Raw genomic sequence first — 19,669 nt, 5'->3', positions numbered from 1 at the left:
GATCTAGTTTCTCTTTGAAAGATGCTTGTGGCATTTCAGTTCCAATTCCAGTGAGCAATTCGACCAGAGTGGAATGCGCACGTTCTATCGAACCTTGGCTATCTGGATGTCCAGATGAAGCGTAATGGGGTGTTATCTCATATAATGCTAAAAATTGTCTCACAAGAGCATTATCAAATTCCTTTCCTCCATCCATACACATTGTGTCGGGGATTGGATATTTTGAAATGTAATCTTTCAGCGCTTTCGTTATGGCAGGGCCATTAACATTATCAATCACAAAAGCTTGGAAGAATTTAGAAAATAAGTCAATCGTGGTCATCACTTTATGGGATTCGAACGAAAATACGTCTACTTGAATTTTTCGAAAGGTCGCATTGGGGTAGGTGTTACTTGATACTGAATTTTAACAGGTCTTCGGTCGTATTTTGTGCGTAGACATGTTGGGCAATTATTTACATAATTCGTTACATCACTATGCATATTGGGCCAATAGTAATTACGTCTCAATTTCAAATAGTTTTCGTTTATTCCACGATGGAATGTTTTACCTTCATGATAAGATGAAACGAGTTCTTTCTGTTCTTCCACATCGGTTACATCTGATAATTTTATCTTATAAATTTTGAATTTCGTAGTTTGACTTGCCTCTTTCAGTTTTTCAATCAAAAAATAGAGAATGCTTTCCGCAATGGGCTCGAATTCTTGTTAGGACTTTCGAAAACAATACCGTAGGTGAGATCTGGTTGGAAATAAGTTTTCAACTTCTCTAAGTTATTTGAAATATCATTTTTCGAAGAGACAGTGATGTTGACTCTGTTCTTATTGAACACTTTCATGAAATGAATTCCAAATTTTCCACGTTTTAGAACAATTTGATATTTCTCTTTGTTGATAGGAGAACTGTCGCCTACTATAGCGGCTCGGTCATCAGATGATTCTTGTGAATGAATCGTGACTAAAGAGTCATTGTCGTTTTCCATTTCATTGTTTTGATCTGGAGGCACGTTCAGGTTTTGATTTGGAAATAAATCTGCTAGTACTTGATCTAGGTCAACATCAGTTTCATTCATTAATTCATCCATTGGTATTTCAAGAGAATTTGTAGGTGAATTGAGTTGAGGTATTTCTTCTGAATCTAAATTAACAAGAGTTTGAAAGTCAATTATTTCGTTATTCAGTACTTCTGAAGCTTTAATCGGATTTCGAGATAATGCGTCGGCGACTACATTCGATTTTCCTTTTAAATATTCCACAGTGAAATCGTACTCTTCCAAAAGAAGTTTCCATCTTAAGAGTTTGGAATTTGGTTCTTTCAGGTTCCTGAGCCAAACAAGGGGTTTGTGGTCTGTTTTAACAACAAATTTTCTTCCATATAAATAAGGTCGAAAATGTTTTATGCTCCAAACGATACTTAATAACTCTTTCTCAATGGTTGGTAGATTACATTCTGCTCTATTGAGAGTACGGGATGCGTATGAAATTGGGAGGTCGGATCCATTTATGTTCTGTGAAAGGACACTGCCGATAGCATAATTTGATGCGTCTGTCGTCAGAGTAAATGTTTTCTCAAAATTGGAAATGTCAATATGGGTGAATTACACAGAGCTTGTTTCAAGTTATTGAATGCTTCTTTGTATTCAGTGTTGTTGACATTGATTTTTTCGTCTTTTCTCAAGGCTCTAGTTAGAGGTTGGGCAATTTTCGCATAGTTTTTAATGAGTTTTCTATAGAATCCGGTCATACCAAGAAATTGTTTTATTTCTTTAACGGTTTTCGGTATAGGAAACTGTGAGACAGCTTCGATTTTGGCAGGATTAGGACGAATTCCATCCTTTGAAACAATGTGTCCTAAAAACAATAATTCCATGTTACAAAAGTTTGTTTTATCTAGTTGAATCTTCAATTGATAATCTCTCAATTTCTTGAATACTCTTCTCAAATCTTTCAGGTGTTCTTCAAATGAGTCAGAAAAAATTATTATGTCATCCATATACACTAATGCATTTGGAGTGTCACAAAATATAAGATTCATAGCTCTCATGAAGCTTGGTGGTCCGTTCTTTAGGCCGAAAGGCATCCTTACGAACTCGTAATGACCGTCGTCTGTGCTGAATGCAGTTTTAGGAATATCTGCTTCTTCTACTTCGAGTTGGTGGAAGCCAGATGCTAAATCTAAACTCGTAAAATAAGTTGCTCTTCCAATTTTTCCAAAAAGGTCTTCTATGTTTGGGAGAGGGAACTTGTCACTTTTTGTCTTGTCATTAATTTTTCGGTAGTCAATTACTAAACGTACTTTACGTTTTCCTGAATTGTCAAGCTTTTTTGGTACTACCCAGAGTGGGGAATTATAAGGTGAATTTGAAGGTCGGATAATTTTTCCGTCAAGTAATTTTTGAACTTCGATTTTGATGTCGTCTCTGAAAGCTACGGGATACCTATAATTTTTGGTATATACAGGAGAATCGTCAGTTGTCTCAATTCTATGTTTTAGTAAGTGAGTTGCAGTCAGTAAAGTGTTTTCTAATTTTAGTATGTCTTGGAATTCATGAACTAAATTTACAATTTGGTCTTTGTCACGTCTGTCAATATGGTCAAGTTGAATGATTTGGTAAATTTCGTCATGAGTCAAGGATTTCTCAGAAGGAGAACAATCCATTAATTCGCACTCTTCGATTTCAAGACACTCGATATTACATCTCTTTCAACATCGGAAAAATATTCAAATTCACAAAAATCTCTATCAGTTACATTTACAAGTATTTCATTCAATTCTAAAGCTGGTATATTCGTTATGCCTAGCTTTGCATCTGATCTGTTTATCAGGGGTAGTTTCAAAGAATTAATTCCCTTGTGGATTTTAACAGGAGTAAGTCCATTCAAAATAAATGTTTTGTCAGGGGTAATCATACAGTTTGTTTGAAAATCAATTTGAGCTCCAATTCTACTGAGGGTTTCGTGACCTAGCAAAATATCGTAATTAGAACTAAAGTCATGTACAAAATACATTTCATTACTTAAACTAGCATGCACAGAACTTAAATCTAAATTAACACGCCAATGTCCTGTAGCTTCTCCGGCTGGTGTTTTGATTTTGAATTCATATTTTTCTACATTAATACACGGGAAAGTCTTATTATCAGTTCTTACAAAATTATATTTGGATCCAGTATCAATTAATATTTTACAATCATTTACACACAGGAATGGCAACTCGTTCTTTTCACAATAGTTCATTTCAATCACCTCTGATTGCTTTGAGTGTTGTCTGCTCCTAAAAAATCATGGAAAGCTTCGGCGAGTTTGTCGACTTTGTCTGATAGCTGTTGAAATTTGGAGTTATCGACTTCTTCAGTTGTTTCAACTGGTTCAGTCAAATGAACTGAATTTGATTTTCTTAGATTCGAAACGGTTCGCATTGATACGTCAGTATTTTGGCGATTTTGATTTTGTTGAAATCTATTCTGGTTATTCACATTCTGATTAGGATTTCTGTGTTGAAAGTTTTGAAAGTTCTGAGGTTTGAATTGTTGAGATTGAAACTGTTGGTGTTGATTATTTTGACGAAATTGATTTGGAAATGATTGTTGTTTGTTTGCTTGAACATGTTGAGAGTTTGGAAATTTAGATTGGTTGTTGTTGTGATGAGATTTATCATGGGTATTGTAGCTTTTGTAGTGCATTTTTGAAACATCGGTTGAAAAGTTCAAGTGTTTTAAAACAGCATTGCTTTCACTAATGATAGCTTGTCTTGCGTCTTGTAGATTTTTCACTCGTAACGTTTGAAGGTGGGCTCCTAGCTGGTATGGAAGTCCTTCAACTAGAACATTGATTACTTGTTTGTCTAGTTGGTTAGTCACAAAGTCCAAAAATTCACCGTGAACACCGTCAAGTTTGTGCCTACAAATTATGGTGGTACGTTTTTCTTCAAGTGTATTCACAAATACTAGAGGATGTTGTTTTGGATTTGGTTTAAGCGTTAAAAGTTCTGATGTGAGTTGGTGCACTGATCGATTGTCTGCAAAATTGTTTTTCAAGATTGTGATTACTTCTTTAACTGATTTGCAAGTACTGTTTATTACTACAATTTTGGCCATATCATGGAGTCTTTTCTTGATTTGAAATAATAAACGGAAGTGATTGGCTGGGGCTTCAATAATGTCACTTGTACAATATCCAGTTAGTAGAGTTTCTACCACTTCAAGAAATGATATGAGTTCAATTGGATTTCCGTCATAATCGGGGATTAGATCGAGATCACCCTTAGGTAATGGTTTTGAAATAGTCGGTACCTGTGCTGCAGATGCTTGTTGCTCTGGCTGCAGGGGTGCCGCTGCGTCATTCATGTTGTCTTCGGCAGGGGGTGGTGTTGGCTGTAGTCGAACGTCTTCGTCTTCTTCTTCTTCTGCTTCCTCAAGCAATTTCCTGAGTGAGGGTCGATGGTTCAACCTCAAGGAATCTGGATGACAGGAGTTGAATGAACGTCTGCCGGCCAGGATTAAGTTGATGATGATACCACTTCACTTTTATAGCACATTACTTCACCAAACTTCCGATCGCGGATTCAAGTCGAAACGGGTGTTAAGAATTAAAATTCACAGAAAAACCCGAAATTTTGATCGCGAATTTTCCTTCACCCGTCCCTGTTCGGGCGCCAGCTAAGGTTATCTAAGAAGATGACAAGTTTTTAAAAACAAATTTATTCACCGAATCGTCGGACATAACCCCGACGTTCAGAGTTGAAGAATGAAAACGGACTAAGCACGGCGCGCAGGCCGCTAATTGGTTTTATTGAATACTAATGCTGACTAAGCTCTCTACTACTAGCACACCTATAACTCTAGTTGTTCGAACTTACTGCCGGCGCACAAGTTGTTCTTTGCCGGTAGTGCCATTTTGTAATTGAGAATATTTATCTTATCAATTTGTATATTATTTTATGGCAAATATATGATTTGAATTTGGGACTTGTAGTACTACTTTTCAATGAAACCTGCTTTGTTGGACAGAAAAAGAATACCATTGGCTCTTATGGATGTGTATACACATATGCAGTATACCATTCAGACTGTAGATTTAGCAACAATGACTGCATCTTTTCATATCAATTCATAGAGTCTTTATTTATCCTTTATCTATTCATATAATAATTACATCATTAAAATGATAGGGAGAGGAAAAATAAGTTAACCTTGTGCTATTCCTCTCCCAAATTTAGATAAGGTTACACATGGTCCAAAATTGGGCAAGTTGTTCACTTCACAGTTTATATTATTAGTCTATATTCTAATTCTTAGTCTATACTATAATTGGATAAAAAAGAAAGAATCTGTATCATCTAAAATAGTTATTTGTGCAACTAGTGCGCAAAGTGTCAGTTTGCTGCACCGAAAGAAACGTTTACGCCTGAGCCATAGGCGAGAGCGGAATGGCTTCTTGAGTGCAGCAGAGGAACTTTGCGCACGTATTTCACATTAAATTTCTCCTACAGTTACCATTGAATATGAAAAGTGGGTAATTATGGGTAAAATGATGGCTGAAAACCATCAAATGTTTGTGTGTGTGATGCTGTTATTAATAACAACCTTAATTCATTCAAAAATTAATAATCCAATTGAAGTTGAAAATTCTGTCAAAGTTCTCATTTTTATTCATTCAAGAATCAGAAAAAATACAGATAAAACAAAAAATTCGCATTCAAAATATACGCCAACAGCTGATTGGGATGGCTGAACCGACAAGCGCGCGACCTAGCGGGAAGAATCGTACCTAACTTCGTTTCATCCAGCTAAAAACAGTATTCAGATATTTAGACGTATGGTTAACAAAAATTACCGAAAAATACTATAAGTAAACTAATAAATATTTATAAAATAACATAGACAACAGAAAATATTTTATTGTAGTACATTCTAATGTAATTTTATGACATGGATTTCGAACGGTAATTATTCAACCTGAAAATTCGAATTTCATAATGTGTGTTTGCTACATTTCTCATTGCTTGGAGTTGAAATAATTATTACTGTCAATGGAAAAGAAACATTATTTATTATTAAATGATGAGAAGTTATTATTTAATTATGATTTAGATAAACATTATTATTGTTTTGGATTTCTAGATTGGGATTTTATCATAAATATGTAGTCATACAGCCATTGATGATTCTTATCTAACCACAGACATTGTTACCAACTTGATTTTTATTTTCCTGCACTGGTGCTCCATATAACCTACTAACTATTTTGCGTTGTCATGCAGCAAATCTGGAGTATGCAAAGTGATACTTTGCGCACTAGAGCGGAAAAGTGATTCTTTGCAGCCTGCAATCAGTGCAGAAATGGTCACTTTTCAAGGTATCTGTAGGAAATATAATTTATAATAAACGTTTTGTTAATTATTCAATTTTTGTCTCAGATTCTTGAAACGTGAAGTAGCAGCTGAACTGTATGAAAACGAACCAGCTGGAGCTGTGGTGAAACATCTGGAAGCAAGGAGCACATCTTCCCTTCTCTTCGAGTTGATACGCGGCGATTCGGAAGGACATTTCGCTGTAGACCCCAGCACAGGTATTCTCATTTATTAATTCATTCATTCACAATCATTCATTAACATGAGTCATCATTCAATGTTTTCTTCAATTCAATTCAATTTACTCCCACAGAGGATTACAAAGCTTGTACAAAATACTCGAATTACAATACTCCATACAGTATTTTTACATATTGTAACATAATAATCACATTTCCCAGTCTGATGTTGAAAGAGCTTTTTCCAGAAGTACATAGAATATTATCAGTTCTGGATGCAGAATCAATAGATTTACAGCTCTTGATGAATTATAACAATAGTTCAACGAAAATAGTCAAAATAAATGGAATTGAAAAATGCGCTTCCAAGTTCTACTAAGAAAAATGTGTTGTATATTTGTCAGAACACGAAAAAATGAAACTTGAATTTTAAAAAAACACTTATGGAGTGAAAATACACTGACATTGGTAGTTACAACTTTACCTGGTAGGTTTACCTACCCATTGGTAGTTACAACTACCAATGTAAGTGTATTTTCACTCCATAAGTGTTTTTTTTTTTTTAATTCAAGTTTAAGTTTAATTTTAATAGTGAAAAAGTATGGATGTGCAACAGACAAAAAAATACTTGTTGAATAATGGGAGTTCTTGGAAGAGGAGATCACCCTGGACCCAGAACTGGTGAGTTCTAATAGATAAATCCAATACAAGATTTTATATGACTATTCGAAACTCAAAAATCGAGATTATTCACGTTTTCACCATAAGAACTTCTGGATAATGCTCCTCCATCTCATGTATTACAATCACCAATCAGCTGTTAACTTGGTTAACATATGGAATAATAACTTATTGTATGGAATTAATGATAGACTATATTATTTGTTGTGTTTGTGTGTAGGTGTGGTGACAACGCAGCAACCACTGGACTACGAGACGAACCGAGTGTTCAACCTGAGTGTGACGGCGACCAGTATGGCGGGTGCCAAGGCTGTGTGTCACGTGATAGTTCATGTGCTGGACAGAAACGACAATGCCCCACGATTCGTACAGGCTGCTTATGAGGGCAAGGTGAGCAATAATTGATCATTTATTACCTGTATATAGATTACTAGCCGTCAGGCTCGCTTCGCTCGACATATCCGTCTAGCCAGGGGCTCCGACTGGATCGTCCAAAAATGGGATCAGCGGGCTCGCTTCGCTCGCCTGCACTTTTCATTTGAGCATGTTTCATTCCATCAGAAAGTCAAAGTACTGAGCAAATGCAGAAAATCTGAGAAAAACGTTGGAGAAACGCTGATTTTGGGCGAATCTTTGATGAAATATTTAAGTCACTTTATCACAAAATATTTAGACCCTAGCTAAACATCTGTACCAAATTTGAACATTTTCTGTCTATCACTTGATGAAAGAACTGAGAAAACGCAAAAAAAACCGCTAATTTTGGGCGAATCTTTGGCGTTATTGCAAATTCCTTTTAAAACAACATTATTCCACCCAGCTGAGCTTCTGTAGTGAATTTGAACATTTTCTGTTCATTTGTTCTCGATAAAGCTTAGAAAGCGCAAAAAAACGCTGGAAAACGCAGATTTTGGGCGTATCTTTGGCGTTATTTTAAATTCCTTCTAATACAACATTATTACACCCCAGCTTAGCTTCTGTACTAAATTTGAACAATTTCTGTTCATTTGTTCTCAATAAATCTGAGAAAAAGCAAAAAAAAAACGCTGGGAAGACGCTAATTTTGGGCGTATCTTTGACGTTATTGCAAATTCCTTCTAACACAACATTATTACACTCTAGCTGAGCTTCTGTACTAAATTTGAACATTTTCTGCTCATTTGTTCTCGATAGAACCGAGAAAATATATTTGGAAATTTTCCCAAATCCGTTCTTAGTGCGCCTCCAAAGGGCCAAATTTGAACGTTTTTGGTCCAATAGATTTTTAGTTCTGCGAGTGAGTGAGTGAGTGTCATTTCGCTTTTATATAAATAGATAATTTCAAAGGTTACAGTATAAGTTGAATAAATAAATTGTGACTAATAGGCTTATGAGGACAAGGTAAGCAATCAATATATTATTTTGTAAAAATCTTTAAAATGGCTTGCAAGCGAAACTGGTTGTTGTGTTTTTATAAGTGTTCATATAAAAACGTTTTAAGAAAAAGGGTGCTATGAAATTAATCCTTAATTAATTTACAATTAAGTAGCCCTATTAGAATACGTTTTATTAAAAAATTAATATATTATATACTTTTCCAGCTCCGCACCATCGTAAAATTGTCAGGAGTGTTTTGACTATGTAGTAATATAATGAACTACCAGAATAAATTGCTAGAGGTTCTACTGTACCATAATTAGCCAATATTATTTCAAGTACCTATTATCAAAGTAATGGGGCTATTGTTTTACTTGGAGTAATAAAATGCCACGTTGATACAGATGCCATTTCTTATCATTCTATCAATCTTCGACATCCAGTGAAAATTATACGGTACATAATGCATATTCATTAAACTGGGTATTTAAACTCAATACATTATAATGAATGCGACCACATCTCAATGTAAGCCACGATAAGTATTAGACGTAGTTGGTGCATATGGGCCAAGTGATTAAGATTGCGTGAGTTTGTGTTTATTTCTTCTTGAGGGTTTATGTTCGTATTATGAGGTATTATGATTAGATAATAGCTATAAAATCTTTAAAATTACAGTCTCTACTATGTCTTAATTCATTTTCCTTTGCTAATGTGCTTACCTAACCTAACCTGATCAATTGTTTACTAGGTGGCCGAGGATTCGCCAGTCGGCACCCTGGTGTTGACCAATGGGAGTGTGCCTTTGGTGATCAAAGCTAGTGACGCAGATAGTGAGCTCAATTCACTATTGCAGTACGACATTGTTGAGGCCGGCCCTAGGAGGATGTTTCATATTGATTCCAGTACTGGTGAGTGGATTTAAAATTGGTTTAGTTTATTTTATGAATAGCAATGGCATATTATAAAAAATATGTATCATGCTAGTGTCTGTTATAATGTCATTATCTTATAACTGTAGTTTAAATATCTCGCCTAATATGGGCGTGTCTTCTCTTGGCCAATGGGGGACTTCCTACTTGATAGACTCGCTTACTACCAATAATATGACTCCAAATTCGGTAGGCCTTCAGTATCTGCTTAGTGATTGAAAAGACTTGAAATGTTGTAAAAAATCCACTTTATTTTAATAGAAATTATTATTTGACAGAAGCATGGAAAAGTTATACAACTTATTCACTCTGCAAACTCAATCTGCTTAACGATTAAAATAACTCGAGTTATTTTTGGTCATTTTCAGTAAATTGAATAACTTTCTATTCAATCAACAATACCATGAAGAATTTATTCCCTAAATTGCATGGAGTTATCCTTTACCGAATTTGAAATGTTTTGCCCAAAAATTTAAACTTTAGGCGCTCATATCTGAAAAAGTAATGATCGGAAAAAAATCCTGAGAAAACTTTTTCATTTTGTTAGATTGATGATATACAAATCGAAAAATTTTGAAAATTATCACCAGTAGAAAGTTTAAATTAGCTTGCACAGCTTTTATCGTATAATTGGCCTAACTTCCTATACTTTCTTTGTACGTTTCTTGCATTTGAATTCATTTGATAATTTTGTTGGTAGGTGCCATCCGTACCATGCAGATGCTCGATTACGAAACGATGCCTGAGGTGGTTTTCCATGTGCGGGTGTCCGACCTGGGGAAGCCGAGACTGTCGTCTGAGACGGCCGCCAAGGTTCGCATCAACATCCTCGACACCAATGACTGTGTGCCCGCCTTCACGCAGAAGGAATACAAGGCTTCCGTTCTCATGCCCACCTTCACTAATGTCGCTGTCATACAGGTATTTATATCAATAAACCTACAATAAAATCTACAATATAGTAATTTATTTGTTCTTCTATTTCTCGTTTTCTTCTTATTCGTCTTCACCTTCTTTCTCTTCTTCTTCTACTCCTTCCTTTCACTCTTCTTCTAATACATCTCCACCTCCTTCCTATCCAGCTCCTCTTCCTTCTCTTCTTTTTCTTCTTCTTCTTCTTCTTCTTCTCCTTTTCACTCTTCTTCTACCTCTTCTAATTCATCTCCTCCTTCCAATCCAGCTCCTCTTCCTCTCCTTCTTCATCTTCATCTTCATCTTCTTCTTCTAATTCATCTCCTCCTCCTTCTCATCCAGCTCCTCTTCCTCCTCCTCCTCCTACTTCTTCTTTTTCTTCTACTTCTACTCCACTCTCTCCTCCTCCTCCTCTTTCTACCAATTTCATCATCTTTTCCTTCATCATCATCATCTCCTTCTTCTTATTATTCTTTTTCTCCTTCTCAACGCTCTTCTTCTTCTTCTTCTTCTTCTTCTCCTTCGTTCCACTTTTTCCCTTCTTGTTCTGTTCTTTATTTATTTCTTTATTTAATTATTTAATTATTTATCTAGTTATTCTGAGATACATATGAGAGCACAAGGATAATATCGCATATTATTGCTCTCTTAACACATCATACAAATAAATAATTGAAAACGCAATATTTATCTTGAGTAATGAGGGAGGAATAATGAAGATATATATGTTATTAATATCATAAAAGATATCCCTATTGCTGGACTAGCAAGAATTTATAAAGAGGTTCACTTTAAACTGTCAGCTTTGATGCTATTTATAAGGAGATATAATAAGTTTGAATGGAATCTCACTCTGGATATAACAGATATGTATACAATAAAATCCATAAATCGAAATGTATCTATAAATATTCATTCATCTATTATAATGACAATATAATATCATAGCCTGAGGCCCGGTTGCACAAAAGCCGATTAAATTTTAATCGTGGTTAATTTCACGAGAACCAATCAGAGATTGCCTTTTTGAAAAGATGGCTTCTCAGATTGGTTCTCGTGGAGTTAATCACGATTAAACTTAACGGGCTTTTGTGCGACCGGCACTGAATCTATGAATTCAATTTCAATATTGAACAATCAAACAATTATGTTTTCTTCCAGCTTGAAGCAAAAGATGGAGATTCGGCTGATCTGACCAAGCTGTCGTACGAGATTCTGACGGGCAACTCGGAGAACATATACGCGATGAACTCGTCGACGGGAGTGATCACAGTGAGGGACACCGTCAGGGGGGCGAGGACATCCCCGCATCGACTCAAAGTCAGCGTGTCCGACGGACGGTTCTCCAGCGAAGCGTGAGTAGTAGTTCACATCAAAGTCTATCAATGTTAATTAGTCATTTATTGATAATTTTATACACAATTCATTAGAATTATTATTGGAATTTATATTGTTTAAAATTGATTGTTACTGTATAAGTTAGGCTGTCCGCTATCACTGTATAAGTAGGCCTACAAAAAATAATCAAAACGCATCAGTTCACATGAAGATTTCATGTTCCATTAGAATCAGTAAGCACAGAATTTCCATGATTTTTCTTGTTAATGGGGATTTTATAAACATACCGGGTGCGGCAGCGAAACTTCCTTTTTTGAAAAGGTTCCTTTTTGGAACTTCCTTCCATTCAGTCAGCTGATGTCGTAGTAGAGCGAATTTGGTTTCCTTAGAGAGGCCAAACCATAAAGTTTTTTTCCTGACATGTTCAGTTGCCATCAAGCATTGGAACAATGAGAAGCGTGTATTTGCCGTTGAGACGTATTTTTCGAGCGGTTGTTTTTTATCACAACCCAGCGCGCATTTCAAAATCGATCTAATTTAGCCCCTTTGGCTACTATCCCGGACCGGAAATCAACTGTTACGTGGGTCACTAAGTTCAGACAAACTGCAAGTGCGACAAGATGAAGAACTGAAGTCCCTCGCCCATTAGGTCGCCTGAGAACGTTGAGGCAGTGAGAGTTTCAATGTTGCGATCACCACAGCGTTCAGCGCGCAAACATGCGTCTACTCTTGGTCTTTCCGATCGTTCTGTGAGACAAATTCTTCATGATGATCTTCATTCTCATCCATACAAGATGGCAACTGTGCAGGAACTTTCTGAACGTGACTTCAATTGAGGGAACACGTTTCAAGACGCCTCATCTCAATTAGGAGCGATTTGGAATGGCCAGCCCAATCTAGCGATTTGAATCCTTGTGATTTTTTCTATGGGAGTTTTTGAAATTCCTTAAGTCCTTGTTTTTAATCCCTTCCAAGGAACTCACAAGATTGGAAGACCAATATCAGGGAAGAAATTGCTAAAATAACGCCTGCAATGCTGGCAGGAATCATGACAAACGCCAGAAAGCGGTTTACTCCGTGTATGGAGAATTGGGGACGTCACCTACCTGATTTGATATTCAAAACTAATTGAAACGAAACTTTATATATGTGTCTACATTACAAAAAATGAATACAAACTTTCTGATCCATACAATGAGTTCTATTCACTTGCAAAAAGGAAGTTTCGCTGCCGCACTCTGTATTTATAAATCCCAATTGATTATCAAAAAAGCTTTGAGATTATGTTGAAACTATTTTCAACAAACTGACTCTACAAATATTTCATTCAATATTTTGAATATCCAATTATTATTTTCAACGAATGATTATTTCCATCTCGAATATTCTGTAAAAACGCAACACAAAACCTCTTGAAACTTTTCCCACCCAATACTAACTCTCAACATCTTCTTAATTCTGTTGCAATGAAGAATTCTGTAAACATTTCTCACCCAGTCAGCTTGAAAATGTGACGTGTGTGGTCACGAAACCATGGTCCTGTACCAAATAAAACTATAGAATTTGATGATATATGTGTGTTTTTATTTCATTTCTCATCCAACTGACCGTCAACTTCTGAATTCTTCTGCAATCAAGAATTCTACAATCATTTCTCACCCAACTAACTCTCACCTTCTTCTGATTCTTGCTGCAGTCACGTGAACATCCAGTGGGAACAGAGCCAGCATTCGGGTCTGATGTTCCAGCGCAAACTGTACCAGGGCTCGGTGCTGGAGAACTCGACCAAGGTGTCGACGGTGTCCGTGGTGAACGTGGTGGGCAGCCAGCTCAACGAGCACCTCGTCTTCACCATCCTCAACCCCTCGCCCCTCTTCCAGATCGGCCGCACTTCGGGTGCCGTGCGAACCACGGGTCTTCGCTTCGATCGCGAACTCCAGGAGCATTATCAGCTTATAGTGCAGGTTAGACATAATTCAGTTGGTCAGTTCTTGTTTGTATTCGTTTGATTTCAGTCGTACCGGTACAGTAAAGCCCTGCACAATCGCATCGATTATTTTCGTACGATATTTTGCCGTCCTTATGAATTCTATCAGATTAAACGGAACTTGACAAACTTCATCTGTTTGAAATTATCAATTTAATCCCAATAGAATTCATAAGGGCGGTGAAAAATTGTACGAACAGAGCATAGGGTCAAAACATAGTGGAGCCTCATCAGCTTATTGTGAAGGTTAGACACAATTCAGTCACTCAATTTTTGTGTATGTTCGTTCCATTTCATTCATACAGAATGGGTCTTTTCACACTTAGCTATGCTTCTCTATCTAGTCCTAACTCCCAATGTTAAATCCAAGCTACGAATCTGTCCTGTTCACATCAGTCTAGCGTTGCTTACTTTTCAAATAAAAACTTCTCTGATTTGAACTTTGAATTTAATCATTATAAAAATGAACCGACTTTTGTGCAACCGGTCCTTATTTGATCTAAATCTACTGGTCCGTTTAATCTATACTATTTCATATCTATAAGTTTGATGGTTCATTATATTTACTTTTTGTGTAGTTGAGAAGTTGATATTGTGGTAATTATTCATATTGAATGAAAAAGACTAAGAAATTGTCAAAAACCACAGATTTAATGATACTTAGAAAGACCGGTTTCGGTTATTACACCATGGTAATAGTTGGTTTATTACACCATGGTGTAAGTGTGATGGTTCATTATATTTACTTTTGTGTAGTTGAAAAGTTGATATTGTGGTAATTATTCATATTGAATGAAAAAGACTAAGAAATTGTCAAAAACAACAGATTTATTGATATTTAGAAAGACGGTTTCGGTTATTACACCATGGTAATAGTTGGTTTATTACACCATGGTGTAAGTGTGATGGTTCATTATATTTACTTTTTGTGTGGTTGAAAAGTTGATATTATGGTAATTATTCATATTGAATGAAAAAGACTTAGAAATTGTCAAAAACAACAGATTTATTGATACTTAGAAAGACCGGTTCCGGTTATTACACCATGGTAATAGTTGGTTTATTACACCATGGTGTAATAACCGAAACCGGTCTTTCTAAGTATCAATAAATCTGTGGTTTTTGACAATTTCTTAGTCTTTTTCATTCCATTATATTTAATAAGTGACCTAATTTAAATTATTTACTCATATAAGCGAGTTTATTTTACAGCTCCAACCGTTTCTCACATAACATCTGCCATTTATTGTGATTATTCCAGTCTCCCTGGATCAGATTTCTATTCATCATACAAGTATACGCCGGCTTGTTCCACAGTTCGGGCGGTCTACCTCTCCTTAAATTATACTATAGTTTAATATTACTAGTTTTAATTTAATACGACTATTAGTTTTGTAGTACCGCTCAATTTATAACATTTTTTATGGTTGTATATACTGGCCAACAGAGCTCAATTAGGATTAAACATTTTGCAGAAATTGTAATCCAATTATGTAATTTTCAGGCAAGGAGCGAGGAGTACGGCCGAGACTCTCCCCAGGTGGCGCATGTGCGTGTGAATGTCACTGTACTGGACATCAATGATAACTGCCCCATGTTCGTCAACCTGCCCTATTACGCTGTTGTCTCTGTAGACGCGCACAAAGAGATGTCATCACTAAGGTATTCAATCTACTATATTCTACTAGGTATTCATATTAGGCTTTCACTATATATATTATAATAAGGTATTATCATAGATAAAGGATAAGCGCAAGCTATATTTCGGATAATCTATATTTCTTGTCTCTGGTATTACTTACTATATTTTCCAATAGAAATGGGTGTTTTTAGAACATACAAAAAATGAACATGAATATTTCACAAATATAAGAAATAGAAATAGGCCATGAAGATTATTAGAAAATAATTTCGTCTTTTTGATTTAACTCAAATTACTGTTCCATTAACAACAGGTATTTCATTAATGTTCCCATTATTTTAGTTCTATTTCCATACACTACATTGTCGATTTTCCAATTGCAAGATTCTAATTTTTAGCTGCTGAAGCCTATTTATAGAAGAATAATTTTGTCACACTTTGTTTATCTATTTATTCACTCAATCATGTACACATAATATCATACTTGAATAAAATGACACAATATACTTATGCCAAAAACTGTCATTTTTTTTCAAAATTATACTAAAGACCAAGTCAAAATGTAGACTATTCCATTTACAAAATCACCCAATCACCATCTCTTTATTATCATAAAATTCACCATTACTTGTTACTTATCAATTGTTCAATGAAATTGCTGTGCTTGTTTTTAGGTTCATGCCATAGACCTGGACAAAGGCGAGAATGGTGAGGTGAGATATGAACTGATAAGAGGCCACGGAGAGCTGTTCAGGGTGGATCGCAAATCGGGAGAAATCAGCCTCAAACAGGGACTTGAGGGCCACAACAAAGACTATCAGCTCATTATTGCTGCCTATGATGGAGGTTTGTTCAACACTTATTCACATATTCAAATTTCATCGAATGGAAATTATAATCAATATTGTAGACAACTTAAAATAATATTGACTTGTTGTTGGTGTACTATGTAATGTTGATTGTGTACAATAAATTCCAACGTTTGATTGAACATTTTATGAAAATGACAACGGTTGTATCATCTATAATATAATAAATGGAATAAATTCACCAATGACGCATTTCCACGTCTGAACTACTGAACTGATTAACATGAAATCTTGCATATGAAGGGGTTGTAATACAAGGGGTCCAAGTGACATATTGTTAGTTTCGAGAAAATTGAGCCTAAAGTTTACTTACATTAATTAATTCTTTATACATGAAATGAATATAGAAATGATATTCACCTTTTCCTGTAACTATTCAGTGTACTTTTACCAAATCAAACGTACAGTTTCATGTCTCAAATTGCTCTCCTTTCTCAATTATCAGCTAAATAGTGATAAGAAGTATCAATTGTACCCCTTGTTTACCAAACAAAACTCTATTGTCCAGCTACACATAAATCTATCAAATTTACCAGCAATTGAACAATGATTAATGACCTCATTGCAATATTATCTGATTCGCTAATTGGTTCTTGAGGTATCTTTTGCTTGGTGACATGGCTTAATCAAGGTTAAATTTAATTTAATGGATACGAGCAACGGTTGTCCTGTAAACAAGGGATCCAAGTCACTTGGACCCCCTGTTTAATCAAATGAACAGCTGTTTGAAAATGTAGTTTAAAAACTTTACACCAGATGTCAGCACTGATTTGATTTACGCTTGTATACCTCTTGTATACTAGATTTTTACCACTTCCAGCTATCGATCACTGTAGCTAACTCAAAAAAATGAAAAACGCACTTGGACCCCTTGTATTCTGACCCCCTCATATAGATTCTTAATTTACCGAGGGTGCTTATATAGGCCTATTTTCAACTCTTCAAGATTCCAGTACATCAATTTTTCAGTTTTTAATTAGATTTCTCGCGGAGCACGGGTTACCAGTTAGTCAAATAAAATAAGAAGGATTTTAGTAATTCCATATTATATAACTATCAAGTAATGCTATTGAAGTAAATGAATTTCATGGAGATTTTTTTGTTTCTAGGTATGTCACCCTGCTCAACCGAGGTCCAAGTCAACGTAAAAGTGATGGACAGATCGATGCCAGTTTTTGACAAACAATTCTACACCGTTTCGACTCCCGAAGACATAGAGGTTCATACTCCACTAGCAGCCAGCATTAGGGCCGAATCACCTCTCGACAGAAAACTCATCTATTCAATTGTCAACGGAAATCACTTCGAAGAGTTTGCTGTTGATTTCAATACTGGTAAGCAATCTCCAACAAAATCATACTATTGTTTTTTGCCAAATTTTTGACCCGTTTGTCTTATTCTCTATTTGACCCGAATATTGTATTGTAAAATCATGTATCTTGTAGCATAATTGGTCCTGAGATTAACCTCAAATTGTATCTTGTAGCATAATTGGTCCTGAGTTGAGACTCAAATTGTATCTTGTAGCATAATTGGTCCTGAGTTTAACCTCAAATTGTATCTTGTAGCATAATTGGCCCTAAGTTTAACCTCAAATTGTATCTTGTAGCATAATTGAATAATACCTGCTTGAATTCTATCGTCAACTATGCTGTGTTTGTGATACTTTTTCATCGAAATACCCCAAGTTTTTCCTTTACTTGTATAGAATTTGTACTCCCAGTTCACAGTATTCAAATCTATTTTGACACACTCTCTTTGAATCGTCGCAAGTTTTTCCTTCACTTGTAATATAGAATTTGTACTCCCAGATCACAGTATCCGAATCTATGTTAAGCCTACAGTGACTTCCTTCTAATTAATGTCCTCTAAAGCCATGTGTCACGTTCTGCTCCTGGGAGGGGCATGAACATGCACTAAATAAATAGTTGGAAACTTTGAGGTCTTGAGATTTGAAGACATATAACATTAAAATTCTTAGCCCCGGTTGCTCGAAGGCTTTTTAAATCGTAATCGTGATTAAATGCCTCGAGAGACCATCATCGGAGAAGCGTTCTTTTCAAAAAGTCTTCTCTGATTGACATTTAATCATAATTAAATTTCAACAGGCTTTTGAGCAGCCGGGTCATAGTGAATACTCAAAACATTTACTCCTTTCCATTATTTGTTGCTCCAATTCAATTCAATTTTTCAATTCAAATTCATTTTATTTTCAGAAAGTGCATTTTACAATATATTCCCCTGGAAATTACTTCCCTAACATGGATCAAGTCCGTGTTAGAGGAGAAATACACTGTATTCACCAAATTCACTGTATATTATCCCTTTACTGATGAGTGATCCTACACATTGTATGTATATCTGTCTATTCTTATAAACGCAATATATACAGAGTATTTGAAAAAGAACTCCCTAGTTTTAATACGTCATAGAATCTGTAAAAAGTGATATACACTATTCTAGTTTGTGGTGTTTGATTCAGCAACTGTCTAAGTTTTGTCCCCCTGCAGTTAGCAGACCTGCTTGACCTTGAGACGGCGCCAGGGAACAGTTCCCTCAGTTGAGTTCGGGCTTTCCGGGAAGGTGGATAGGGAGAGCTGGCCCAATTGCTTGTTACCACGAAGCCCGGACTCAACCCCTCTGGACTTTTTCTTTTGGGGACACATGAAAAATGTTGTGTACAGTGAAAAAATCCGAGACATGAACCATTTACGGGAAAGAATCATCACGGTGGTTGGGACAGTTACACCTGATATGTTGGTGAATACATGGCGAGAACTTGAATATCGTCTCGGCTTGTGCAGGGCAACAAATGGATCCCATGTTGAAGTGTACTGATGTGAAACAAAACTTGAAGGTTCTCTCTTTCATTGTATGTACTTGTTGATGTAGTTTTCCATCAATTTACACATTAATTTATACCTGAAACTAGGGAGTTCTTTTTCAAACACTCTGTATAATGCAGAGCATGATACTCGCTCTGTACGGTGCAGAATCCATAGAAGACTTGAAGGTAATATTCTCATTTAATTAAATTGGTTTGTTTATAGTGTCAGTTCCTCAATGTAAGTTAAATCATAAATCAAATAAATTTAATATTTTACAAGTTTTTACCCTTAAGTGATGAAATTCAATTCAATTGATATGAAAATGGTCAATATTGGGGGAAACAGTAGATTAACTGTATTATATGTTTTGTTATGAAAATCTAGAGGTAGCTTTGACACTACTGAACCCTCTATAAAAAGGGACTTGTCTGTAACTAAGGTTATTTTTCTGGTTTCACAGCTTCTGATGACAGCAATGGACCTTGTGAGTATTGTGGGAGTTTGTGTGTGCACCCATTTGCACCCTAGGCTGTTTGCTTGAAGTCTGTGTTGTTTTTGTGTTCTCATTGTACATGTTCCATCATTATTTATGT

General features: G+C 35.7%; 1 protein-coding gene across 1 annotated transcript in view; it reads left to right on the top strand.

The window, feature by feature from the left end:
• LOC120353772 (fat-like cadherin-related tumor suppressor homolog) overlaps positions 1-19,604 on the top strand; it is a 40,136-nt gene extending 20,532 nt beyond the window's left edge. Inside the window, exons 10-19 of the mRNA XM_039438576.1 lie at positions 6,419-6,570; positions 7,433-7,602; positions 9,320-9,479; positions 10,201-10,421; positions 11,574-11,767; positions 13,447-13,714; positions 15,242-15,425; positions 16,067-16,225; positions 17,358-17,582; positions 19,537-19,604. Coding sequence (XP_039294510.1) covers positions 6,419-6,570; positions 7,433-7,602; positions 9,320-9,479; positions 10,201-10,421; positions 11,574-11,767; positions 13,447-13,714; positions 15,242-15,425; positions 16,067-16,225; positions 17,358-17,582; positions 19,537-19,604 — 1,801 coding nt within the window. The remainder of the gene's footprint in view (positions 1-6,418; positions 6,571-7,432; positions 7,603-9,319; positions 9,480-10,200; positions 10,422-11,573; positions 11,768-13,446; positions 13,715-15,241; positions 15,426-16,066; positions 16,226-17,357; positions 17,583-19,536) is intronic.
• Positions 19,605-19,669: the final 65 nt, after the last annotated feature.

This window comes from Nilaparvata lugens, chromosome 12 (assembly GCF_014356525.2).
Source record: "Nilaparvata lugens isolate BPH chromosome 12, ASM1435652v1, whole genome shotgun sequence".
Classification (NCBI taxonomy): Eukaryota; Metazoa; Arthropoda; class Insecta; order Hemiptera; family Delphacidae; genus Nilaparvata; species Nilaparvata lugens.
This window is presented reverse-complemented; position numbering and strand designations above follow the sequence as displayed.